We start from the raw sequence: 26,433 nt of genomic DNA on the forward strand, positions 1-26,433 counted from the left end.
AAAGAGGCTTTGGCCCAAACAGCATTCTATGCTGGGGCTTTCAAGTAAGGGCAGTGACAGACCACAGTCACATCTAGGGAAGTGATTGCTGCATGGGTCCCTGACTTCCCATACCTCCCTGCGAGAACTGGCTCCCCCAAGTAACCTGTGGCCCAGTGGGCCACTGAGGACCACTTAAGTCAGGACCTCAACTCACCTCGGACCTGGGGCTCCTGCCCTCCGGTAGGCTGGGCGTTCTGCCCCGCCCTCCTGCCTGATGACATCATGTTTAGGGTTGAGTCGCGGCATTAAAAAGCAGCCTACAGGCAGCCACGAGTCTACACAACCAACGTGCACGCCTTGGTCCCAGGCTACGTGCACACTGTGCTGGTGCACCGCTGCCAGCTCCGAGCGCCCCACAGCTCCGAGTGAGTGGCAGCTTTGAGTCGCCGGGACAAAGATGCCTCACCGCAGCCTGCGCGCGACTGTCGTCCTCCTGTTGGTGATCCTTAAGAAGCAGCCTTCCAGCTCAGCCCCACTCAACGGTAAAGTTTCTGCTTACTTAAAAAAAAAAAAAAAAAAAAAAGTCCTGTGCACTGAGCCTTGCCTGGGCAGAGAGAGGATTTCTGCCAGGCTCTTGCAAGATAAAGTAAAATCACTACTGAGTGAGTAAGGAAGTTGCTGTGTGCCTAGCACATTTTCAAGAAAGGATGCTAGCTTTGGGATCATTTGGGATGCACTGTTTGCTGAGGTTATTTGGAGGCACGTTTTTTTTAACGGTGCTTGGCGCACAGTTGTAGTTACTCATTTGCCTCTTTTCTGAGCACTACCTCTGGAGATGGGGCTTGGAAACTTGCTAGCCAGGATCCCGGAACCACGTGCATAGCGCTGAGAAAGGACTGTCTTCCTGTGTGCTGTGATCTGCAAGAAGAGGTGTCTGGCTGATCGTCAGAACCCTCAGAGAGGCAGTTAACCAGTAGGTTTCACACTCCGTGTCAAGGGGATAATGTAGCCCATCGTTATTCATTGTCTTTCCCCTCGAGAACTCTGCTACACCGAACCTACATGTGTGCGCACATGCCTTATTTCTAATTGTAATAAGGGGCTGAAACCCAAAGGGCAAGGGTGCTGAACAGAGTGTCAGGTTGAGGTGGGAAGAGGAGCCTGAATTGTGGGCTCATGTCCAAAGCCTGGATAATTAACTCCTTTGGAATAAGAAAAGGAAAAGCAAGCTTTAGCCTGCCTCTCCCTCAGGCTACTACTAACCTTAGGGAGAAAGTGGGGACTGGGTCCTGCTTGTTTGTGTCAATGGGTCCCCACACAGTGGTGATACTTGTGGGTGTACAGTTCTTGGGTTGCAATAGAAGGGACCAAGAGTGACCACAATGGCTGAACAATGATTCCCCTGGCCAGGCAGCAGGGAGAGAGCACAGCTCCTTCCCAGCGGTATCAGAGCTCTGCTCTCCTTCCCCCCTTGGAGGACCACACTGCCTGTGGGCAACAAGCCACTACCCTTTTACTGAACTTTCATCAACTGGCTGGCAGGGTCTGCCTACTGTCACCTTTCCCATGCAGTCAGGAAGAAGCAGAATGTGGGAGAAGTCCCACAAAAGTGATGATCAATTTTGAAAACTGTTAACTTTGGGTAGCTGCTAGCTCTAAAGGAATCTATGGAGACTGAAGTTCACCAGAAGTCATTTTAGCACCAAGCACCTCACGCAAAGGAGAGAAGGACTCTATTGATTTTTTTTTAAAGTTTGGGGCTCTCCATTCTCCTCTTTGTTGCCCCCTGCCCCCCTCCACACCTTCATGTCCTCCTCATTCTCTAAACTGCATTAGAGGGAGTTTGCAGTAAAGCTCCACTTTCCCCTCACACTGAGCAGTCTTAGCTACCGCTAAGTTCTAAGCTTTTACACTGCTATTTATTGGGTAGGTTTCTTAACTGCCTCAGGAGATGAAGTCAAACAAAACTCACTGAGGTGGACAGGAGACCAGTTAATACAAGGTTGGGGCTGGAGGGTTAGCTGAGTAAGGGGGTCAAAGTGTGCTCTTCTGATACTTGGGGGCTGAAATTTGTTAAAGCTGACGCTAAGAAGAGCCTAAGAAGAATGCCTAAGAAGAGCCCTCAGTCCAGGGGTGGGAGGAGCACAAGGTGAAGCTGAAGGTTTTCTGAAGACAGCATGGTGTTCTTTGTTGCTATGGCTGAGGGCTGGTTCAGTGAAGTCCATTGAGCCTGCTCTGCCTGAACTGAAGGTGGAGATCCAGGCAAGATCACACTGCCTGGCTGCAGTGTCATCAGCTCCTGGAAGCTGCTAGCACCCAAGGGAGGGAGCAGGCAGAGCAAGACCCCTGGCCTGACTTTGCCAAATGCCCTTTCCTCAGGGCATCTCCCTGCCCAGTGCCAACCGAGTTTGCAGGTTCTAACAGGCACTGCTGAGCTGCCCAAATTCAACTTTTTTTTTTTTTTTGGAAAGGTAATGGTTCTATTCTAGGAAGAGCTCAACTCCCACCCCCTTAGGAAGCTCCTGAAATGTATGGGAACATGGTTCATGAGTGATAACCATGCTGAGACTAGTAGTAGGCACATGGTCTATCTATGACAGGTCACTTTACATCATCTGTGAAAACTACACTCTTCTCTTCCAAGGTAGGATGTTGGTAAATAGTGCCTGAGTCTACAAAACCCAAGTGGGGACAATATTAATATATTTTCAAAGGTATAGAGAAAATACTTAAAGAGTCATTTAAAAGAACCCCAAACCATCCTGGCAAGTAAGTAAATGGTAAGTGACTGGGGTGGGGGTGATATTTGTTAAGAAGCTTCGCAGAACCATCTGGCTCTAAACTTGTTCAGATGTCTCATTTGATCAAAACTATCAATATGAAAATTAAAAACAGAATTAACACAGAGGCAAAGAAATGGAAGAAGGCAGTAGTAGCAATAATGGAGAAGAAAAAGAGGTGATACCAACATTAAAAAGAAAGAAGTGAAAAAGCAACACTTCTAGAAACCAGCTTTGGTTTAAGTAGGACTTTCCTGCTCATGGCGAGTGGCCAGATCCTTGACACTACAGTTTATTGAGAAACAAAGGAGAGCCAGGTCTTTATTCGTCCAGCTATTTCTCCCAGCCAGAGACTCTCGGAAGATGACAGACAAAGGGTGCTCAGGAGTTCCCTAGTGTACAGGGAGACACATCTCAGCTTGGGGGCTCAGTGTTCTTCCTGAGGGAGGGAGAAGGTGGGCAGCCTGGGAGACAAGAGCAGAGTCCTGTAACAACTGCTTAAAAATATCCCTCGATGTGGGAGTGAGGGACCTGTGTGCTGTGACGGGTGTGGAGTGGGAGGTGGTGGGTGGCTTGGGTTATATTCCTGGCAGGATGTCTCCTCCACATCCCTGCCAGGGCTGGCATTGAAACTCAGATGAGAATGGCAGCTCCCTTGGGGGAAAACATCTTCCATTTCTGCTCTCTGGTGAAAAGTTCTCCAGGATACAGTGTTGAATGAAAAGAAGCAAGATGCTAAATAGTGTTTCCAGCAGGGGAGAAGATAGAATGCACGAGTGTCTGGTCCATTGTGAGGGGCCCACTATCACTCATACACACGGTGTCTACTGGAAGAGGGAAGAGGAGAGAGAGAGAGAGAGAGAGAGAGAGAGAGAGAGAGAGAGAGAGAGAGAGAGAGAGAGAGAGAGAGAGAGAGGAGGAGGGAGAGGGAGGAAGAGAGAGAGAGCTCCCACTGTTTGAACCAACACATTGATTACTTTGGAGTTTCAAGTCACTTGGAATTCCCTGTCCAGTTAGTAATGTTTGGCTTTCCTAACTTGTCTGGGGATAGCATCTATTCCAGAAGCCCCTCTAAGTCCACATCCACCCCTGTAAACTCCCCATCCTGAGCTCAGCTCGGAGGAGACATGATTCTGGCTCTAAGTCAGGAGTTCTTATTTGGGGGCGCTGACTTCCTTTTCAGCCTCACCCATTTGAAAACTAGATGTGGAGTTTCTTCTTCACTTCTGTTAGCTCTGTTGTGTTGTACTTATCTGTTTCCCTCTGTTCTTTACAGGATCCAAGTGGACCTATGTTGGTAAGTAGAGATTCTAAATATTTATATATATGTGCCTGCGTGTGTGCGTTTGTGTATAGCACAATGGAGGATGCTTACATGGATTCTGTTCATCTGGGCCCCTGTGGGCTTCATGTCCTCATCTGCAACTTGAGGATGGAGTCGTGTAGATCAGTGCTCCTCAGACTGTGTCTTGGCATCAGCTACATTAGAATCTTCTAGAATGCTTTCTGAAAATGCAGGCTTCTGGGCTGAGCCTGAATGTAAGGAGAGACCTGAGAGACCTGTATTTTTAAAAACATTCCCCAAGGTGTAGATTTATTAATTTATGTACTTTTGCTGTGCTGAGGATCTAACACAAGGTCTCTCTCTCTCTCTCTCTCTCTCTCTCTCTCTCTCTCCCTCTCTCTCTCTCTCTCTCTCTCTCTCTCATTCTCTCTCTTTCTCCCTCTCTTAGGAGATGAATGTCTTAATAAGAAAACTAGAAGCTTAATGGACGTTGTTTGGGGTGTGGTGGTGGTTGGGAAAAGTTGGGCTGTCGGTGGAAGAGGCATTGATAGAGCATGGCTCCTCCTGGGAGTTACATTCTGAATTTTAACCCAAGTAGAAAACCTGCACTAGGCACTTTAACTGTGAGACTCAGAATTAAGACTTCCAAATTCCAGTAAGGATTTCTCCCAGACCTCCAGCTACAGGGACGCTGGCAGGAGGGAACCCTTCCTCCTCACAGGACATGTATGCTTCAACAAAGAAGAAAGGACTCCTTTCTGAAAGTTTGGCTCAGGCCCTAGAACTTAAGCTGTCAGTGATTCTGAAATTAACTTTTTGTGGCCATGTTGTAAGCAAGTGGATGCAGAGATGATGGCCAGTCTTCAGTGAGGCTTGTCCTATGTGAAATATGGTTCAGGGCTTCTGGGGGACTGGGTCAAGAACATGTTAGCGGTTTGGCCAGCTTGTAAGACAGTTGGCAGGGCTACACTGTTGCAGTAAATTGGCAACCTCACCACTGGCTGGAGTGGGAACAGGAAGACAGGCACCTGGCCTTCGGGCCAGTGTAGGAAAGTTAGTGATATTTTGATATGGTCAGAGTCTACTGCACAAGGTGCAGCATAGAAGTGACCTCAATGACCCTAGTGAGCGAAGAAAGCAGAGGTGTTCTGCCAATGTTAAAGCCAGGAGACTCAATGGCTATGATGGTGACAGTCAGGAAAATTGATTATAAGAGTAGACGCATACCGTAGGGAAGTCTGACCTTGGAATGTTTGGGTAGCCAGGAAGCATAGGAAAGTCACTGAACCAAAAGCCACATTCTCTCAGGCCAGGCCTCCAGGCACTCGGCACCCCGCCCCCCAGTCCTGCATAGCTCCACCATTACTAACATCCTTTATGTACTATGTACTTATTACGTGCAAGGAACGTTACTAGGTGGGTGGGTAATTAGAAGGGTATGCTGAGCTCTGTAGCTGGGAATTACTAAAGTTCATAATTCAAAGCAGAACATAATAGGTAGTAGCAGCAGATTGCAAATGAATGGCCCAGTGCTCTGATTGTCAGAGGAGAGATCCCGTGCTGGAAGGTGAAAAGACTTCCTGAAGGAACCACATTTCTACATCGGCCTTAAAAGAAGGGGAGAACTGACAGGGTGGGAGAAGTTCTGTTGGCCCAGGTGCCAAGGGCATCATCACACGGGCAGAGATGGAAGGCCAAGCAACTGGAATGGGAAGGCAGTACAGGAAGAAGGCTTTATAGAAGAGGCATGGGTTTGGAGGTCAGAAAGAATGCATCAAGCGGAGGAGGTCAGGAAGTTCTGCCTTGCTCTGCGTGTGGTGGGTAGGGGAGGGAGCATAGCTGGGTTTTAGGAAGAAGACACTTGGCTGATAGAAAGGAGATTGGAAAGTGCTGAGCCTTTGTGAAAACTCTGTTCTGTTCCCTGTCTTTACACTTACCTTACAAAAGGGCAGGGTGAGAGTCCGTCAAAGGAAGAGTCCCTTGGACAGGTTCTGTGTGTGCCCGCACGTGTGCCTGCATGTGTGTGTTTGTGTATAGCACAATGGAGGATGCGTACATGGATTCTGTGCCACTTGGGCCTCTGTGGGCCTCATTTCCCCATCTGCAACCTGAGGATGGAGTTGTGTAGATCAGTGCTCCTCAGACTGTGTCTTGGCATCAGCTACATTAGAATCTTCTAGAATGCTTTCTGAAAATGCAGGCTTCTGGGTTGAGCCTGAATGTAAGGAGAGACCTGAGAGACCTGCATTTTTAAAAACATTCCTCAAGGTATAGATTATTTATTTATGTACTTTTGCTGTACTGAGAATCTACCACAAAGCCTCTAGAGCAGAGGTTCTCAACCTGAGGGCTATGACCCCTTGGGGGCTCAAACAACCCTTTCACGGGGGTTGCATATCGGATATCTCAGATATCAAATATTCACATGAGATTCATAACTAGTAAAGTTACAGTTATGAAGTAGCAATGAAAATAACTTTATGGTCGGAGGGGGTCACCTCAACGTGTATTGTCACTGTAACTGTATTAACAGGTCACAGCATCAGGAAGGCTGAGAGCCACTGGTCTAGAATCTAGATGAGCACCGCCCACTGAGCCATACTCCAAGCCTCAGAGTCTCATGCACACCCTGAAAGGACTGTATGCAGACACTTCCCAAGATCCTTCTAGCCAGAGAGTTAGGGCTAACTTGCCCCCACCACTTCTGTTGGCATCTCACATACAAGTCAAGTCTCTACAGGGCTCTCTGGGTCTCTGCTCCGGCTCCCAAGCCTTCAGGCAGAATGAGGAGGGAACAGGGGACATCCACATCAGCTGTAGCTGTCTCGAGCATTGTTCCAGGACTGGCTCCTTTCAGTAGCCATGAGGCCTGGCCCAGGGCTGTTCTTCCCGACCTCTAGCCCTGGGCAGACCCCTGCCATCTGCACTGTGCAGTTAGAATGTCTCTGGGATGAGGAACCTGATAATACACGTTGAGAACCTAGACTAGGTTTTTGTTTTTGGTGTTTTGAGATAGGGTCTCTTCTTAGCCCAGGCTAGTCCCTAAAACTCACTCTGTAGCCAAGGATGACTCTGAATTCCGATTCTCCTGCTTCCACCCCCTGAAAGGTGGGATTATGGGCTTGTGCTACCATGTCCAATTTATGTGTCATTGGGATTAAACTGGGGCTTTGTGTTTGTAATCTACCTCTGAGCTACAAACCCAGCCCAAAGCTGGTTTCGATTAGGGGTGCACAGTCATCCCTCAGTGGGCATGTGACCTGGGGGACAGAATGAGGACAGCTTAGGCAGCAACAGGTCCAGGCCAGCAGCTGGCAGTTGGCACCTGTACCCAGAGTCACACAGGTAGATGGCAGGCTCAGCACTGGTGTTGGAAGGAAGTGGTTTTCCAGCAGTAAGGGCTGAACAGAACGTGACAAGCCCAACCAGTGCCACTGAATCACCTTGCCCCATGTTTCCTGCTGTCTGCTGCACATGATGGAACCTCTAGAAATATATGGGATTTTTTTTAACTGCTGTCCCTGGCACTGAGCCACTGTGTTGACCTCATGGCGGCTCTCCAGACACAGGGTCATCTTCCAGCCAAGATGGCCCAGGTCCTGCCCCTCCTCTGTTCCTGGGCTGGCTTTAGAATTTTCAAGGCTTGATCACGAGAGAGGATAGGTGTTGGAGCCGGTCCCCTGCCCACCTCCACTTTAAGCCAGTGCCCAGTCAGCCCTGTAGAGCTGAGTACTTTACCTGCTCAACTCTTGAGAGACTGACCTGCAAAGTCAGGCTATCATGTGAGCTGAGGGCAAACTCCAGCCTGCTAAAGCAAATCTGGGGCTACAAATTAAGAGAATGGGTGTACTGTGGGTAGCGAGGAGGAGGTGACTGGAAAGTGGCATCAGAGGTAGCTGGGTATACTCAGTTCCTTGGCATGGGTACCGAGTTCAGTTTATGAAAATCTACCAAGCTGTTGGCGTATGATACATGCATTTGCTTGTATATACATTAGACTCAATGCAAAAAGTGAAAAATTACAGCTAGCTAATAAAGACATTTTTCTCTGGTAGGCAGGTTCTACTAGCCTTATGTTAAAACAACAACAACAAAAATGTCATTGAGGGCCAGAGAGATGGCTCAGGGGGCAAAGATGCCTACCGTCTGACAATCTAAGTTTGCTGAGGTGGGACCCACAGGGTGGAACAAGAGAACCCACTCCTGAAAGTGGTTCTCTGACCTCGACACATGCAGTATGGTATATGTATGAGCATGCACATGGACACACACGCACACACGCACACACGGCATCCAGTGTATTTGAAACAGTGGAGTAACCAAACGGGGATGTCAGTATTGGGACTAATGAACCAAGAACAGAGAGTGGTCACCATCTCCAGTGGTACCAGATGCTAGGTTTGGATGTCTGCGGATCTGAGCCAACTTAGAAAGAGACTCAGCAACTAAGATGGACCTTCATCATCACACCGGGAAGGGTGGGTACCTGGAGAGTCCCACATCACCCACTCCCAGGGCATTGGGCTAGCCTCTCGATCTTGACATGTGCGTTGGGGATCAGTGGGGTCCTGGCTATGTTGGGGGGGGGTCGATGGTTGACTGCAGTAGAACACAGCTCTTCCCGCCCAGCTCGGTGTTAGCTTGGACAGCTTTGGCCTGGGGAGGACTTGGTGTGTTCCAGGCCCTGCCATGCATTCCCAGAACTGTCATTCTTTCTCTATGCCTACCCCATGCCTCCCACAAAATGGATTCTCCGTCCTTAACAGTTACTGGGGAGGTAGTTCATTCCGTAGAGTGCTTCCCACACAAGCAACCACAGAAGAGCTGTGAGTAGTGACACGTTTGTAACCCAAGTGCTGAGGACACAGAGACAGGCAGACCCCTGAGGCTTCCTGGCCAGCTAGCCTAGCCTAACTGGCTAGACCCAGGACCCAAGGAGACACCTTGTCTCAAAAAACAATCTTGACAGAGTCTAAAAGAGGGACCACTGAGACTAACTCTGGATTCTACATCAATGTGGACACACATGCACATGCTCACCCTGCACACACGTGAACGGGAGGAAATCGAATGGGATCCTCCATAGCCGCAGACATCACATTCACATCCCTCACGTCTTTCCGGCCCTGCCTCCACCTGCCCTCTGCCTGCCTCTGCTGGAATACAAAGCTGCTGCCAACACATGTGCCCTGGGGCCCTGCACACTCCTTAAGCCCTTCTTAGACTTTAAGACCCAGAAACGGAACACAGGAAAGGAGGCTGGGAAGCAAACATTACTTTCTACCCTAAAGCAGAGATGGAGACCCATGTGGCCTCACCCCCAAACTGCAGTAATAAAAGCAGGCCTGTTGAAGGCCAGGGGAGGGGCCGAAAAAGGCAGCTGGGGGCACACACAATTACAAGGCAGATTTAATTAAGGGGGTGCATGTCTTTCTCCAGTGTCCCACAGCTGCCATCCTGAGCATGAATAAGAGGCCCAAAGTACTCTTCAGAGAGCTGGAAACGGCCAGGCATGTTTTTCCTATTAGAGAACTGAACCTTGTCCCTGTGTCGGGGGATTTTCCTGAGGCCAGCAATCTGACCCACTCTCATTTATTAAATCTGGGCTCCAGTCCCAGTTACTGTTAATTAAAGCCATGACATGCAGGGTCTGTTGGGATGTGGTGTGGTCTGCCCACTTGCAATGGTCCTCATCTTTCCTGGGTTGCAGAGTTGGGGTTTAACCGTGTCCTGGAGATCTGAAGCTTTCCAGATCTCTGCGACTTCGTGACTACCACTGGCCTTTCCAGCCAGGCGAGAGAATAGAGGTGGCAGTATTCATCCCTACTGTTGGGTGTGATGACTGTGGGTGAGTAGTTGGCAGAAAACTGGGATGTAGAAATATGGAGACTCCAGAAACCGACAGATATTGGGCATAGCCACTAGGCCACTTTCTGGATGGCTGGTATTAGGAAGTAACTTGGCTGTTCTGTCCATAGTTATAAAACTGGGAGGGACAACATCTAGCTTGGTGTGTCTCAAAGCATGGTCCTTGGGCCAACACCATCAGCATCAGTGAGACTGTTAGATGTGCAGATTCTTGGCCCTGCCCCAGGCCTATCCACCAATCAGGAAATCTTCTAGGTAGCCATCATTTTAGCAAGCCCTTTGTATGAGTCTAGTGTCTACTCAAGTTTGAGAACTATCCCTGGCTTAATGAGGATCAAAGAAGATAGTTCATGGAACGAGGCTGGCTCAAAGCTAAAAGCCACACATGCCCTTGTCTATGCCAATACCTGATAACACTTGAGCAGCCAAGGCACCCATGTAGTCTCTCTCTCTCTCTCTCTGAATTGGTTTTATGGCCATCAGATATCCTCTTATATTGTGATTAAACAAAGGATATTTCTTTTTGAGAAGGGAAGAATTGTACAAAACACACAAGAGTTCCCCCTCCCCCAGCCCAGTGGTGTTTTTTCTGGCTTTGTTCTTCAGATAAGCATGAAGGTGGATCTAATTTCCTGGTGTTTTCTTGGCACTTAGGCACCATGTATCTGTCTGCACAGCCAAGGTCATATCAGCCAAGCACCCGTTTCCCAGGAAGCAGGCCTATCATGGATGCCTAAGCCTAAGAAGGAAACGAACTTGGCATAGGGTGACTCTGGGCTACATATGTCTAGATCCATGCAGGACTTTCATGTCTAGAGAGGAGCCTATGTATGGTTCCCTTTGCACTTGACCAAAAGAGACCTCTAAATTGGCATAAGAGCTAAATTCAAAGCTGGTGTGTGTGTGTGTGTGTGTGTGTGTGTGTGTGTGTGTGTGTGCTCCAGGAAGGCACTAGTAAGTATGGCTTGTATGATGTGTCACTGTGACAAAATGCCTAAGAAAAAAATTTTTTTAAAGAAAGGGTCTTACTGTGTACCTCTGGTTGGCACTTAGATCAGGCTAGCCTTGGGTTCATAGGGATGCCCTTGCCTCTGCCTCTCAAGCATTAAGATTAAGGGCACAAAATACCAAGCCTGGCAAGATAAGTTTTCTTTTTCTCATGGTTACACAGCTTTCGCTATCTGTCTTCACTGTTCTGGCCCTGAGTGAGGCAGGGCACCATAGTAACATGGTAGAGAGGATGGACGGGGGTGGGGCTACTCACCACATTGCATCCAGGGAGCAGAGAGGCAGGAATATCCAAATAGCTCCTTCGCAGACCCCTCCCCAGTAGCCTTCTTCCACCAGACATTTCTACCTCCTGATAGCCCATGAAGCTATGAACACCCTCACGGATTCCTGTATTTACGAAGTTGCTGTCCTGGTGAGTCAATCACTTCTCCATAGCAACACATAGCCACTGGAGACTAGACCTTCAATACATGAGTCTTTGAGAGACACGTTGAATCCAGAGCACAAGAGTGAAGAAAATGTTTGCAGAATGCTTTAGGGAGACACCCACAGGCTCTGAAGGAGACAGGCCCTCTCTCCTTCCTGATCCTTTACTGACCTGCCTCTGCCAGGTAGTCCTGCAGTGAAGCAGCCATGCAGCCCTAGCCAGATTATCCAGGGCAGCTTGGTGAGATGTAGACAGAGTTGGTGCACCTGCCATGGTCAAAGGCTCGATTATATTTGGTTCCTGATGACCTACTTTCCTCACATCTTAGCATTTCTGAAGTCAAGATAGATCTTATTGAGACAGGAGTCTCACTATGTGTCCCAGGCTATCTGGAAGTGTGTGGGTCATCTGTCTCAGCCTGCAGAGTGCTGGGCTGAGAGGCCTGTCTACCCACTGAGCCTTTGGTAATCCAGTTATTAGTGGCATCTCGAACCATGAAAGTATGATAGCTGCCTCTTGAATCTTCACCGAGAAACCATGCTCTAGATGCCAGGAATGTGGACAAAGGGGCAGAAATGAGTAGTTTCAATAAGTAGTGAAAGCAAGGGGAGGGATCAAAGGATTGGAAAGGCATTGAAAGGCTGTGCACACTCCGCTCCAGCATCTAGGAAGGACAGGGACTCATTCGGGTTTGAATACAGCTCTACAGAGCTTTCTATCAGTTCATAGCTCACACACTCGATCAGGCATGCTGGGTAAGCAAGGAGAAGTTTTAGCAATATAATTGATGTGTCCTTTTAGTTTACAGAAGTATCCCTTTACAGAGGAAGCCTTCCGAGTCCCCGACAGTCATTTGATTTGTGCCAACCAGGAAGGAACAAATCTTGGCTGCCACCTCCTTGCGTCTATAAAGGTTGACTCAGGATTGGCATAACATAACTCTAAGTCAGATGGTTCTGTTTAGCTCACCTTACCTTTTACAATGCTTTTGCAATCCGTAATGAGTGACTCAGTCTGCTGGGGGACCTCTGGGTAGAGTGGAGAAGACCTGTGCAATTCTCATAGGGACCCGTGCAGATTCCATGCAAGACAGGCTGGCGGAGGTGCCTCAGTCACAATGAGAGTGGGCTTTGCTTATTGTACCCAAGAGTGACATTAGCCAATGATTCCCAGTGCTTTTTTGGAGTAGCCCCTCCTTGGGAACTGCAAGAGAAATGGAGAAAGAAAACGAGGTGATACTTTAAGCTTGAGTGACAAAGATATTTTGTAGCAGGTCTGAAGCAGTTATGCAAGTCACTGTTTCCCTTTTTGGCTTTGATTACCAGGAAGGCCAGTCGCTCCAACTTGAATAAGTGCCTATTTATTTATTTATTTATTTATTTATTTATAGGTAGGGACTAACATATCCTAGGCTGGCCTCAAACTCACTTTATACCTGAGAATGACCTTGAACTTCTGACCTTCTTGTCTCCACCTTCCAAGTGCTGGGATCCCAGGCGTGTGCGACCACACCTAGTTTTATGCAGTGCTGAGAGTTGAACTAGGACTTTGTTCATGCTGGGTGAGCAACTGAGCTATGCCCCTAGCTAATTTTTTTTGTTTGATTTTTAAGAAATTACTACAATAATGAGCTGGCTACCGTGTAGTAATCGGAGACCAGAGGCTTTAGTACACCTGAGAGGATAAGTTTACAACATACTGCAAATATTTACTGAGTGAGTAGTTAGTGCCAAACATGGGGCTGAGGAAACAGACAGGAATTAGAGCTGAGCTCCGTTACGGGCCTGGCAGTCTGGAGACTCTGCAAGTAACTGGGTCTTAAAGCCCAGAGCAGAGAGCTCCCACTCAGTGTCGCGAGGAAAGGACTATGGCGGAGGCTCATACGTTTCCTGATGCTGCACCCCTGTAATACAGTCCTTCCTGTTATGGTGACCTCCCAACCATAAAATGATTTGCTACTTTATAACTGTAGTTTTTCTCCTGTTATGAATCATGATGTAGACGTCTGATATGCAGAATATCTGATATGTGACCCCTGTGAAGGGTCATTTGACACCCCCCCCCAGGGGTCACAACCCACAAGTTGAAAACCACTGGATTAGGAGCAGCTCACTGTGGCAGCTTGAGCTGAGACCTGAAGGTCATATAAGAGCCAGGGAAGGGCACCGGGGACAGAGAGACAACCTGCACAGTGGTCAGTGAGGAGGCTGGTATGAAAATGACCCAGAACCTCAGTGATGAAAGAAAGAACTTGGAGAGAGAGGAGTCTTCAGCCTGCTAGGGAGGCAGCAGGAAGCTGCTACTAGAATGTTCTTCTAAGTAGAAGACTCATGTGAGGGGGAAGCTTTGAGCAGGATCATCTTGACTGTGGGATGAAGAATGGATTGGGTGGGAAACACTGGGAAGGGAGAGCAGAGGATGTGAGGAAAGGAGAGTGGGTTCCAGATCAAGGGACCAGCGACACAGACATGGGCCTGCTGGAAGAGTTTAGAGCTAGACGGACAGCTCACGGTGTGGTCTTCTTTTGGTGACAGCCTGCTCAGCTCTCAGCTCAGCTTCACTGCATATATTCATGCAGGCTGACTGTCACTATTGCCTGGAAGGGCCCTAAGGTAGCACGGGGAAGAGGAGATGCAGATGGAGCCATCCAGGCCTCATCCCCATTTACAAATGAGACCAAGGAAACAGTTGGCAAGAGGGTAAGCAGAGCCAAAGGGCCGTGCACAGCCAGACCTGGGTCTCCTGACTTTCACCTGAATCACTTCCCCAGGCGTTTGGCAATGCTTGCTTTATGCCGGACTGTGCTCCTACATGACATATCATGCCATAGAGGAAACGCAGGGACTGAAAGAAAAACAAAAAAAGGAAAGTACACAGTGTAGACGTGTCAGAGACACATCACGCCAAGTTAACTCGCTTTTCTTCCCCTCCGTGGGATAAAAGGCTTGGTGGTTAAGGAAAACACGGCAGACTAATGCCTGTTGATATAAACAAACATTAGACAGAGCTCATTGCGGCATGCTCGTGGGAAACGCAGGTCAGATTGCTGTGATTGCTCGGAGGAGAGCAGAGTGGCGGATATGCTTGAGTGAAGGAGCCGACCAGCGATGGCTCTGGCCTACAGGCCTCAAAGGGATGGAGGAGCAAGTCCCGCAGGATGTGAGAAGAGCTGCATGCAGAAATGGTGGGAAGAGAGACTCAGCTCGTCCACCCTTGGTCACACATGACCTCTGTGCCTAGTTATGCCCCTCTCCTGACACCTTCATCTACTTAGAGGGTCCTCCCAGTTTGTTACTGAGTCGCATGTTTGTGCCTCCACATAATTGCTTGGCTCTATCTTAAAGCCTCTGCTGGCAGGTTCCCCCCAGAGTCCCCACTTTTGATAGACGTGTTGTTGTCATGGGTCCATCAGCAAGGAGGAGGCAGGGAAGGGTCTCATCTCGAAATGGATATCTGGGAGAAGACTCGAGAACCACAGGGGCTGAGCATGATCCTTGCACCTCAGGAAGCACAGGTCCCTGCTTCATGAAGCTATCTCCCAGAGCGGCCACTCACAGCTGGACTAGCTGTGAGACTTTGGGTACCTTGCTTTGATTCGCAGAGCTTTGCTCGCAGGATGCAGGGGGCAGCAGCCATCTCACAGGGCAGCTGTGAGACATTTGGTGTTATTTGTGGACGGTCTAAACATGAACTTGGTGACTATTGATGAAGAGCTTTCCCTCAGTGGTTGCTGGTGACCTGCTGTGTACCGTGCAGTGTTCTGGGGCCTGTGAGTGGTAACGTGTCAGTGAGGAACCATGCCGGCCCAGGAGGTGAGTTACTCGGTGACTGGCTCCAGAGGTAGGTGGTGGGGAACTGAGGAAGCATCCATCTATGGACACAGCTCTGGGATTCAGAAAAGGCTCTAAGGAGACCGTGACACCTGATCGAGGGTGGTAGGGTTTCAAAGGAGACACCAGTCTGAGTGAAATACAATGCCCCTGTGCACTGGACAGAAAACAAGATGCGTTTTAGGTGAAGTAAAAGGGAGACACTACTGTGAAAGGTTGGAAAGCAGGCCCTGAATCTGGGAAGGGACCGAGATGCTTCAGCTCTGAACGACCTGCATTCCAATAAAATAGTTCACCTTGTTTAGACTGTCCAGAAAGGACACCAGCGCCTCACGGCTGCCCTGTGAGATGGCTGCTGCCCCCTGCATCCTGCGAGCGAAGCTCTGAGAACCAAAGAAAGGTATCCAAGGTCTCAAAGCAGTACTGGCAGCTCGGGGAGATGGTTTCAAAGCCTTTGGTTTCCTCGTTGTGCTTCAAACCTTTGGAAAAGACTGTTGGAAGTAGTCTATAGTGGAACATCATTAAGGATGAGAACTGATCATTTTTTTTCCATAAAGGGAAAATGAAGGGAGTAATCTCTCTCTCTCTCTCTCTCTCTCTCTCTCTCTCTCTCTCTCTCTCTCTCACACACACACACACACACACACACACACACACGAGCTATAAGTTATCTATCAGAAAGAACTTTCCTTTTGTGAAAGCTACTAAACTCTTGATCAGCATTCAGAGGCCAATCCAACTTCACCTTAGCTCCAACTTCACTCTAGGGAAGGGCAGAAAGTTCTTGTTTGTTTGTTTGTTTGTTTGTCTGAAGTAGTAGTCCAGGTCCTTTAACAGGCTGGGCAGTCAAGGCTGACCTTGAACTCCTGATCTTCTTGTCTTGACTTCCTAAGTCTTGAGATCACTGGTGTGTGCCATTGCATCTGGTTTTCTGTGGTGCTAGGGACTGAATGCAGGGCTTCCTGTGAGCTAGATAGCACTCTACTAACCTAGCTGCAGCCCAGCCAAAGCTGATGTCTTCTGATACAATCCCCACTTCTTCTCATTTCTGGGTTCTCCAGGGACTGGTAAAGGGGATGTTTTATGATGTCACAACCCCCTCCACTCCTGTTTCCCCACCAGCTCTCATAGATCCAGTAGGCTTTACCTCCTAGCCACCTCTGACCCCTGTCCCTTGTGTTGAGAGGTTGCTATGGTGAGAACAAGGGCTTCCACAGTGCCCGGCTCAGCCTTGTTAGTAACTGGCCATGCCGGTAGCCATATGTCTCAGTTAAGGACCTTTTGGCTATGATGAAAGACCATCACCAAAAAGCAAGTAGGGGAGGAAAGGGTTTCTTTGGCTTACACTTCCATATCACTGACTGTCATTGAAGGAAGTCAGGAGACTTTCTGTCTATGCTCTCTTGCTCTTCATGGTTTGTTCAGTCTTCTTTTTTTTACAGAACCCAGAACCAGCAGTCCAGGGATGGCACCACCCTCCCCTCATTAATCAGTAATTAAGAAAATGCCATATAGCTGGATCTTAACGGAGGCATTTTCTTGATTGAGGTTCCATACTCTCAAATGACTTTAGCTTATGTCACGTGGACATAAAACTATCCAGCCTACCATGTTATTCCATCTTTCTGAGCTCATTTACCTTGTCCACTAAATGAGAACATGGTACCTATGTCATAGGGTAGCTTTGCAAATAGAAATAACTCAGAACTGTGGTCCAGCCCTCCACTGTTCTAGTGAATTAAGTTGCACAAGAGCATGCTTTGGTCTTTTGCCTGCCTTTTCCCCGAGGTTGCTTTTCTGCCACAACAGCAGAACTGACTTTCGACAGAGACTGTGTAACCTGTGAAGCTGGAAATCCCTCTCATCTGGCTTTTTTTGTAGGAAAACTTAGTCAATGCCTTATCAAAGGGTTGCCTGGGGCATATTCAGTGCTCAGTGAATCATGACTTTGTTGAAAGAACTCTAAACCCAGTAGGTCTTGGAGTTTAAGAAAATTTAAATAGAAAACTAACTCCTGCAAATTGTCTTCTGATATCCCTACTCAAACCATGACGTGCATACATGTGCTCTCTTGCTCGCTCTCTCTCTCTCTCTCTCTCTCCCTCCCTCCCTCCCTCTCTCCCTGTCCTTCCCCTCCCCCTCTCCTTGTCCCTCTGCCCCCTCTACCCCTACCTCTCTCTCAAAAGAAAAGAAATGGTGTGGAGGGGAATCTAGAATAAACACAGGTTGTCAGCGTTCCCTGAGGATGACCTCAGTGTCCTGTCTTTTCAGATGGCAGGGACAGTGTCAGCCTCATAGGCATCAGCCTTGTCTTCGTAGGCTGCAGTCCCTGTACCTATGTCTTCTCATCCCTAAAGCCAGCCCCCTACTCCACGTTTCTGCCCATGATGACTGACAGTGAGAGCAACCACTCCCCTCAAGAAAATGTTCACTGTGAGTGTTATTTGGTTGCTTCTTCCCTGTGCCCTGAAGGAACAAGAATAATCCTCTAGTCCAGGGCTTCTGAGATTCTGCATGACTGAGCTTTGTGGTGGGATTTTTGTCATAGATTGGTTCTGTGCCTTGCAAGATGCTTCCCAGAATGCCTGGCTTCTGTCCAGCAGATGCTGACAGCATGCCCCTACTTGTGATAACCAACAATATCTCTACACATTGCCAAATGTTCCCCGAGGGGCAAATTGCTCCGACTGAAAATCACCTGGCTTAGTCTAAAATAACTCCACAGGTGAAGCAACAAAACTGGGTCCAGAGAAGATTAAGTTCATGCTTAGGAAAGCAGGGTTCTGTGCAATGCAAGGGCACGTAGACACTGTGCGTGTGTCTGATGGGTCCTGTTGCTTCATTCGGTAGAGCACTGGGGCTCGGCTGGACTCTACAGCTGGCATCCAACATTGCTGGAGAACCTGGATAGCTTCTACCCCCTGTGTTACTAATATGCTCCTTCCCCCTCCCCTTCCTTTCCTCTTCCCTTCCTTCTCTTCTCTTAGGCAAGGGATTGGCCTCAATGCCTTGTGTATCCTATACAAGTACTCTTTCATGAGATACAGCTTCAGCTAAGAGAAGAGTTGTGTGTGTGTGCGTGTGTGTGTATGTGGTGTGTGTGTGGTGTGTGTGTGCATGTATGTGTGTTGACCTACTTGTATGTATGTGTGTAAGTCAGAGGTTAACACTGGGTGTTTTCCTCTATCACTTTCTATGTATGTATGTATACATTCATCCATCCATCTATGTAATCTATCTATCTATCTATCTATCTATCTATCTATCTATCTATCTATCTGAGACAGAGTCTCTTACTAAACTTGAAGTTTACAGATTCAGCTAGCCTGACTGGCCAAGAAATTCCAGGGAGCTGCCCATCACCCCAACTCAGGACTGGGGCATCAGTGAGCCTGACATTTATGTTGGTTGTAGGGATCTGAACTCAGGTCCTCATGATCGAATGGCAAGCGTGATACTGACTGAGCCAACTCCCTAGCCCAGAGCATTTTCAAAGGTCCCCTCCTACAGTACCAGGAAGGCCGCCCTAGGGTATGAACATGCTTATGAATCCAACGCCCCGTGCCAGCTTGTTAGCTTCTTCATTTTCATATCTAACTGTACTTGAGAGGGAGTATTTGGATACTTGCATGTTCACTGATTCATTTATCCTTCCCCCAATCGATACCAATTTGCTCGGGGGAGGGAGGGGCTGACCATTTGGTGGCATATAGGAGGGCAGAGCCAGAGCCTTGCCCAAAGTGGATTGATAGATAGTTAAAGAGAAGTAGACATGAAAACAGATATTGCAGCAAGATGGCTCAGCCTGAATTTGATCCCTGGGAGTAACATGGTATAAGAAGGGTCTAGATCAACCCAGAGGTGAGCATAAGAAGAAAAGCAGGGAAAAGCCGCCAAAGAGCTCACATTAAGAGACAGGCAGCCTGGGGCTGAAGAGATGGCTCAGCCAATAAAGGCGAGATTTATAACCAAAATCTCAAGAGACAGGCCACCTCACAGAGATTCAGAGGAACTAGAGATCTGAGGTGACAACTCAGACAAAGCCATGTCCTGAAAACAGTGAGAAGTTTTAGAAACAGCTGGAGCTGCAGGGCTGCTGAGAATGACGTGATCTCAGCACTTGGGAGGCAGAGGCAGGGGGATGAAGAGTTTGGGGCCAAGCTGGACCACGCAGTGACATCTCGTCTTATGACATAAAACAGGAAGAGACAGAAAAGGAGCAGGGGCGGCAAGACAGAGCACGGCAAGGGTGAAGCCTGTGAGGAAAATGATGGCAGAAGAAAGAGCATGTGGATTCAGTGGTCTGTGGACAGGGGATTGAGCAGAGTGAGCGGCCAAGGTCTGATCAGCAGGGGAAGTGCAGAAGGGAGTAGGCAGACGATTCTTGTTGCATTCAGAGCAGAGTGAAGCCGGACCAGAGCAAAGGGGAGATTCTCACCCAGTGCACAGACATGGAAAGTCCACAACTAGTCACCAATCCAGAGCAACATTCAATTTAGATAGTCCGATTTTCCTTGAACTCCTACGAAAATGCCAGCCAAGCTATAGCCCCCTCCCAGCCTCTGGTATATAACAGTTGAGCCCCTGAGAAGGGGGAGGAAGAGGGAGAGGCAGAGCAAGTGCTTCTGTCAGCAGGCAGGCAGCTGCACCCCTGAGGAGAAGCACCTGTGACATTTACAAGTGTCTCTGCCAGGGAAGCAGCCAGCCAGGGAGGCTGCCTCCGCCCACAGTGTTTGCTCTCCCACGGGTCTCCTTTCCGTGCCAGGAACACTGTTCTATCCTTTGTAGCTCCTGATATTTCAGGTTTTCTCTTTCTACCCAGGAGCTTGCTATGAGTGATAGCCTTCTTGACCCCCCCATCCTTTTCCTACCAACTGCTTCCTGGGTCCGGTCACAGCTTGTCTCCTTTTAGCCAGCAACTCCTTCACATGAAAGGACAAAAGCAACTTACCTAGAGTCAAATACTTAAATTATAACAAGATCAACCTTATGAATGGTTAAGCAAATTGTAGCATATAAACAGAGTGACATGGTTCTCAGCTGTAAAAAGGAGTGGACTGAATGCATGCTCGAGGGACAAGCCTTGGAAACAGGATGATAAATGAAGCCCCTCTGGGACCGGATACCATGTGACTGACTCTACATTAAATACAGAATAGGCAACTCCATATAGAGGGAAAATGGATTTGTGGTCACCAGGGGCTGGAAGGAGGGAGAATGGGTAGAAACCATTGATTGTGTTTGGGGAGTGCTTGCCTGGCATGCATGAAGTCCTGGGTTCAGTCCCCAGCACCACATAAAACCTAACATAGTTTTACATGTCTATAATCCAGCACTCCAGAGGCAAAAGCAGGATCATCAAAAGTTCAAAATCAGTGGATTCTATGTGACTTTGACCACCATGGACTCTGAATCCAGAAACTCAAGGTCATTGTTTAAACTTTATTTATCTTTAGTGCATTGGTGTTTTGCCTGCATGGGAATGTTGGATTTTCTAGAGTTGGAATTACAGACAGCAGTGAGCTGCCATGTGGGTGCTGGGAATTGAACATGAGTCCTCTGGAAGAGCAGCCAGTGCTCTCAATAGCTGAGCTATCTCTCCAGCCCTCGAGGTTATTCTTAAACTACATGGGAGTTTGAGGCTAGCCTGGGCTATATGAGACCTTGTCTCAAAATTTCATTTTAGTTGCTGCTATAAAACAAAACAGCAACCTTGCCTTGACCCAAGAGAAAAACACAGCCCTGGCTCCAATCAGACAAGGGCCTTTGAGCGGATGAGGGCCTCCACCAGCTCTTCTCAACGTCAGCTAAATATTAGGATCTCTGAGGCAGTTCAAGACCAGTTAAGCAAAACCTCATAGGCAGGGCCAGGCAGGATTGGAAGCTCACAGAGATTCCTCTGTGTGGCAAAGGTTGAGAAATAACGCTTTAGCACAGTGGTTGACAAATGTGGGGCCCAGCCCAGCCACATCAGCACTTCGGGGAGGGGGGGGTTGGACATGCAGAGTTCAAGGTTCATCTCCAAACTACAGTATCAAAAACGCTGCGTTGTAAGAAGTTCCCATTTAGGCATGGTGACCACTCTTCTGAGTCTAGACCATGTGAGCCAATCTTTGAGTAAAAGTCTAGAAGCCTCTGTTGTGTGTTTGGCTCTGTGATGGCTGTTGTGAAAATACAGAGGCATACCGAAGCCCTCAGGCATCCTGTGGGTTAGGTTCTTGGAATAAGATGGGTCCTTTATGGCCGGGTAATATTCCATTGTATGTCTATGCCACAGTTTTGCTTATTCATTTCTCTGTTGATATGAGTTATTTCCACCATTTGGTTTTATGAATAATATTGTTGTCTGGCCAGGCTAGTGGCCACAGTGTGCTGTGGATTCAGCAGTTTCCCACACAGTCAATGAGTCAAAGAAAACCAGCAAGAACATCGTGCATTGGGCTTGCACAGGCAGCCGCTCGTTTTCATCATCAGGGTAGGCTAGCACCATGCTAGCAACTTGCACTAGCTTGTAGCTATTATACTTTCTATATTCAACATCTGTTTGAGAACTTCAGAATGTCCGGGCTCTTTTTCAGGAATCACACATACACGTATAAAACTAGCTGCCACCTAGTGAAGCTTGTCTTAGTCCTTGGCAAGCGCCAGGATCATTTGAGGAGGTGATATTCAGTAACAGATCCTAAGCCCACCTCCAGAGTCTGGTTCAGTAGGTCTAGATGGGGCCTGAGAGCCTCCATTGTTTTCTGGCTTTTCTTATATCCTTGCCTTGTAGCTCAAGGTGACCTTGAACTTTAGATCTTCTTGGCTCTACCTCCTGAGAGCTGGAATTACTAATATGTTCCACTATACTTTATTTGGTGCTGGGAATGGAATCTGGGGCATCTTGCATGCTAGGCAACTGCTCTGACATCTGAGCTACATCCCCAGTTAGAATATACATTTTGAAGGAGCTCTAGGGAGATGATGATGATGGCAATGATGATGATGAAGATAATGTTTCTCTGAGGAGTAGTTTAGGTACCTCTTGACTATTGGGGTAGAAAGGCCAGCATTCTTTTGCTAAGTATAGTTGCTGAAGAAATGAAGAGTGCAGAGGGCCCTGCACAGCACAGAGGATGGCAAGTATTTAGATCTGCCTTAGAGTGTGAGTGGGTAAATATTCTGGGGAGCTGCAAGAAGTCTAGCCCACTGGAATAAAAAGGAAAGGTGAGAGCAGGGAGTTGCTGGTGGCTTCTCTGTGATCAAAAGGGTCTAAGACAGCAGCTCCTGAGGGCCTGCCAAGAGGTGGCTAAGACAGAGAAGCAAAAGCAATTAGATAACTCACCTTTGGCATCTTGGAAACCCCACCCTCCTCACTATACAGAGCTTCAGAAAGAGCCTGACAAAAGCCTCGAGGTCAGAGTGTGACTATGGAGCCCTTTGTCCCTTACCCCAGCAATACTGGAAAGGAATATTGCAGAGGCTTATAGGCGGGCGGGAGGATGTGTGGAAGAGCAGGAGAAAGACGCTTGCAGCGGCTAGCAGAATTGATTGGCAATCCCAGCTTCACCCTCCCAACCTGTACCATCAGCCCCTCTCACCATGGTAGGAACAGAAATGATGGCAGAAAGACCTGGGGTGCACTTTACAAGTCCCAAGCTGATTCTGCCTGTTAAGTCGACACAAATTAAAACTGACACAATGAAGATAAATCAATACAAAGGATGACTTAGGCATCTTTAGAAAATTCTGTCTATTTTAATTGGTCTATAATGTAAAATCCAAGGGAAAGAGTGGCCTGCTGGGGCAGCCCCCTTCAAACATTTATAAGTAAGGAGTCGTTCTGGCTTGGTAGCCTTTGCTCTCTGTCCCAGCCAAGGCCTGATTCATCTCTAACATTAACAAAGGGAAAGTATCCATGCCAGTGTGATTCCTTGACCTCTGTTAGTAAATAACACAAGCAGAAAGCCTCGACCATCAATTATTAACCTGGCAGCTTCCTTCTCTCTGGCTGGATCTTGCCTTCATGCTTGTGTCTGACCACTTGGTAGACAGGGACGCAAGCCAAGTCCCAGCCAAGTGTTCCTAGATTTGTTGTGAGAAGCCATATTTTCTTAATAACTTCTGAAGCGAACTCCAGCAACTTAAATGTACTTTAGATATATTTTTAAAGTGTGCTTCTATATCCAAACTACATCCTGGAGATATGTGCTTTTGAGTTGGTTTTAGAGGGAACAGAGGGATCCTTTCCTTCTGGATGGGATTCTGGGGGCTTAGCTGCATTTCCTGTGGTTCCAGCCACAGACTCAGGAGGAATGGATAGCCTCTCTATATGAAGTGGGTACCAGCCGCCTGAGGGGAAGACTTCTTCAACCTGTGAAAGACCATACACTAGTTGGTGTCAAATAACTCCTGCTCAACTTCCCCACAGAGCAGCTTCTTCCTTGGCAAGAAACCTAGTGGGCCCCAGGTTCTCTCTGAGTGCAAGTCTCCTGCACATCTGGCATGTACCACCTAACAGCTTTAGCAGGCCTGTAGGCTTCTCAAGCTCTCCATCTGGAAGGCTGTTCCTCCATCTTTGTTCATGGGTCATTTCATCTCATCTCTTAAGTCTCCACTTGGATGGCATCTCCTTCAGGAAAGATGCCTATACCAGAGATGGAGTGAGGTCTCTCCGTTTCTTCCACCACCGCCCTTGTTCAGCCAATGGCAGACTGTGGTGATTTGACCTGTGTAGAGGTTGCTTATTTGTGACTCATTATTGGTCTTGACCCCTGGAATGTAACTCTACAAGGACGGGAAGTAAACCTGCTTTCATATCAACACTGAGTTTAGTGCCCAGCATACAGAAGGCACCTTTGTGAAGAAATGAATAAATTCACTTCAAAATTAAATAGCGGTTCAAAGGATATTAATTAGAGATTTTTCTCCTTCATTGACTATGGCTACTCAGGTGTGTGCGTGCGTGTGTGTGTGTGTGTGTGTGTGTGTGTGTGTGTAGGCCAAAGATCGACCCTGAGTGCTGTTCCTCAAGAGCTGTCCCTCTTATTTTTGATAGATAGTCTCTCACTAGGACCCAGGGCTTGCCAGTTTTAGGCAAAGCTGGTTGGCTAATGTGCTCTGGGGAGCCTCCTGTCTCAGCCTCTCCGGCACTGTGACTGCAAGTACCTACCCACTCGTGTGCTCATGCCTGCAGGACAGGCACTTTTTCCAAATGAGTTTCCACCCCGGCCTCGGAACCCTCTGTTGTTATTGTCACTACAATCTGTCTTGTTTAGCATGCGTTTGTGGTTGGTCCACAGTCACCAATCATTTGTGTGCACATTTGTGTACTAGGACTAGGCACGGTTTTATTCTTCCCAGATCTCTGAATATAACAACCTAACCGCAGCCTTGAGGGACTAACCAAAACCCACATTTTCACTGTGTGGGAAATATGACCGTTGGTTGGCAAAAAGTCACCAACATCTAGAATGTCAACTTTGCCACAAAGGCAAGTTCTGATCTGTTTTTGTAGCCAGTCCAGTTTCAAGGGATCCAGCTTCTTCCTCTGGCCTCTGTGGGCACTGAACTCACATGCACATACTCACACCCCCACACATATAAACATAATTAAAAATCATAAAAAAATTGTTATTAATCTTGAGAACATAGGACAGCCAGTAAGAAACCGTAAACAAGCCTTATGGGTAATTACATGGTTCATGCTTTATTATTATTATGATATATGCTATAACGTGGATGTATCAGGTATATAAACACAAGAAATTACTTAGCCTAGACATTTTTTACCCAGACATCATGTCTGCAAACAGGTTATAAAAGTATCCTTCAATCCCTTGTATGAATTATTTGCTCAGAGCAACGGTGCGTCTACACGCTGTGTGCCTAGATGCACTGAGGATACAAACAAGCTCTTAAAACTGCTCTGAGATGAACAGAGAAAGCTGAAAACTCGCTGGGTATTTAGTTATACTAATAAATTATAAACAGATTTTACATGGGAAATGAGCTTATGGTTTAAAGAATCCTTATCTTTAATGATACATAAATATCAGACATGTTGCTTCATCTCCAGCCCATACTGTGTTTTTAATTTTGTTAATGCTTACATTTTTCTGTAATCATTAAGACATTAAGACATTAATCTGTAAAATTAAGACATACGAGTTGAAGCCAGGCATGGTGGTACATGCCTTTAATCCCAGCACTCGGGAGACAGAGGCAGGCAGATTTCTGAGTTCGAGGCCAGCCTGGTCTACAAAGTGAGTTCCAGGACAGCCAGGGCTACACAGAGAAACCCTGCCTCGAAAAACAAAACAAAACAAAAAACAAACGAACAAAAGACATACAAGTTGAATGTAGTTGTGCATGACCTGTGAACCCAACACTGGAGTCAGACACTGGAAGCCTGGCCCAAGTTTGAGACCAGCCAAGGTTAATTTTGATGTAAATTTTGAGTTCTAGGCCAACTAAGGTTAGTCAGATCTTGTCTCAAATAAAACAAAAGTAAACAAAGGAAAAGAAAGCAAAGGTACAATTTTATATATCTCTATCTATCTATCTATATTTCTTTAAATAGGTAGGGATGAGTACAGGGTTATAAATCACATCTTTGTTTTTAAGATGGCTGGTTTGCTCTGGCTGGGTCCATCTCAGAGTGCCAGACATTCAGACTGTTTTCCACAGTGGATCCTCCTCTCCCATCACCTTTGCAACCTACAGGATCTCAGAATATCTGGTTGGGCTTTTCATTATCTAGGTACCATTTTCAGACAGGCTGCTGTGTTCTGGTCTTTAGCACACAGCAATCTCTCACTGGGTGTCTTCTTCAGACCCGGATGAATTCTGATCTTACAGACTGGAACTTGCCCACTCTTACTTTCTGACTCCTGGTCAGGCCTCCTTTCCAACTTCTGAAAAATGCTGTGCCCACAAACATCACAAACGTCCTGTGCTGAAAATCTTCAACTTTTCAAAACTCATCGGTGTTTCAAAACCCAGTCCAAATTTTGCCAAAGCCAGTGTCTGCTTTTCTATGACTGAACTTAGCCAGTTTAGAGGTTCCCACAAGGGCAGTGACTCAACCCTTCTTGCACCTGAGTAGCCTGAGGCTATCTCCAGACTACAGCTCTCTCCACAGTCTCAGACCTTTGAAGGCCATTCATTCCCTATGAACACGTAATGGACATGGTAAACGGTCTCTTAAGCTCATTTTAGAAATTCAGCCCACAGAGGATGAGAAAAGAAAGTGTTTGGTTCCTTAGT

The 26,433-nt window shown here is 47.5% G+C and overlaps 1 protein-coding gene across 4 annotated transcripts in view; it reads left to right on the forward strand.

The window, feature by feature from the left end:
• Positions 1-293: 293 nt before the first annotated feature.
• Ca12 (carbonic anhydrase 12) overlaps positions 294-26,433 on the forward strand; it is a 53,200-nt gene continuing 27,060 nt past the window's right edge. For all 4 annotated transcript variants that reach the window (XM_029481838.2, XM_029481836.2, XM_021172566.3 and 1 more), the window contains exons 1-2: positions 294-524; positions 4,039-4,059. In XM_029481838.2, the coding sequence (XP_029337698.1) occupies positions 440-524; positions 4,039-4,059 (106 nt within the window). In that variant the 5' untranslated portion in view covers positions 294-439. The remainder of the gene's footprint in view (positions 525-4,038; positions 4,060-26,433) is intronic.

This window comes from Mus caroli, unplaced genomic scaffold, assembly GCF_978045245.1.
Source record: "Mus caroli unplaced genomic scaffold, Mus_caroli_1 scaffold_11, whole genome shotgun sequence".
Classification (NCBI taxonomy): Eukaryota; Metazoa; Chordata; class Mammalia; order Rodentia; family Muridae; genus Mus; species Mus caroli.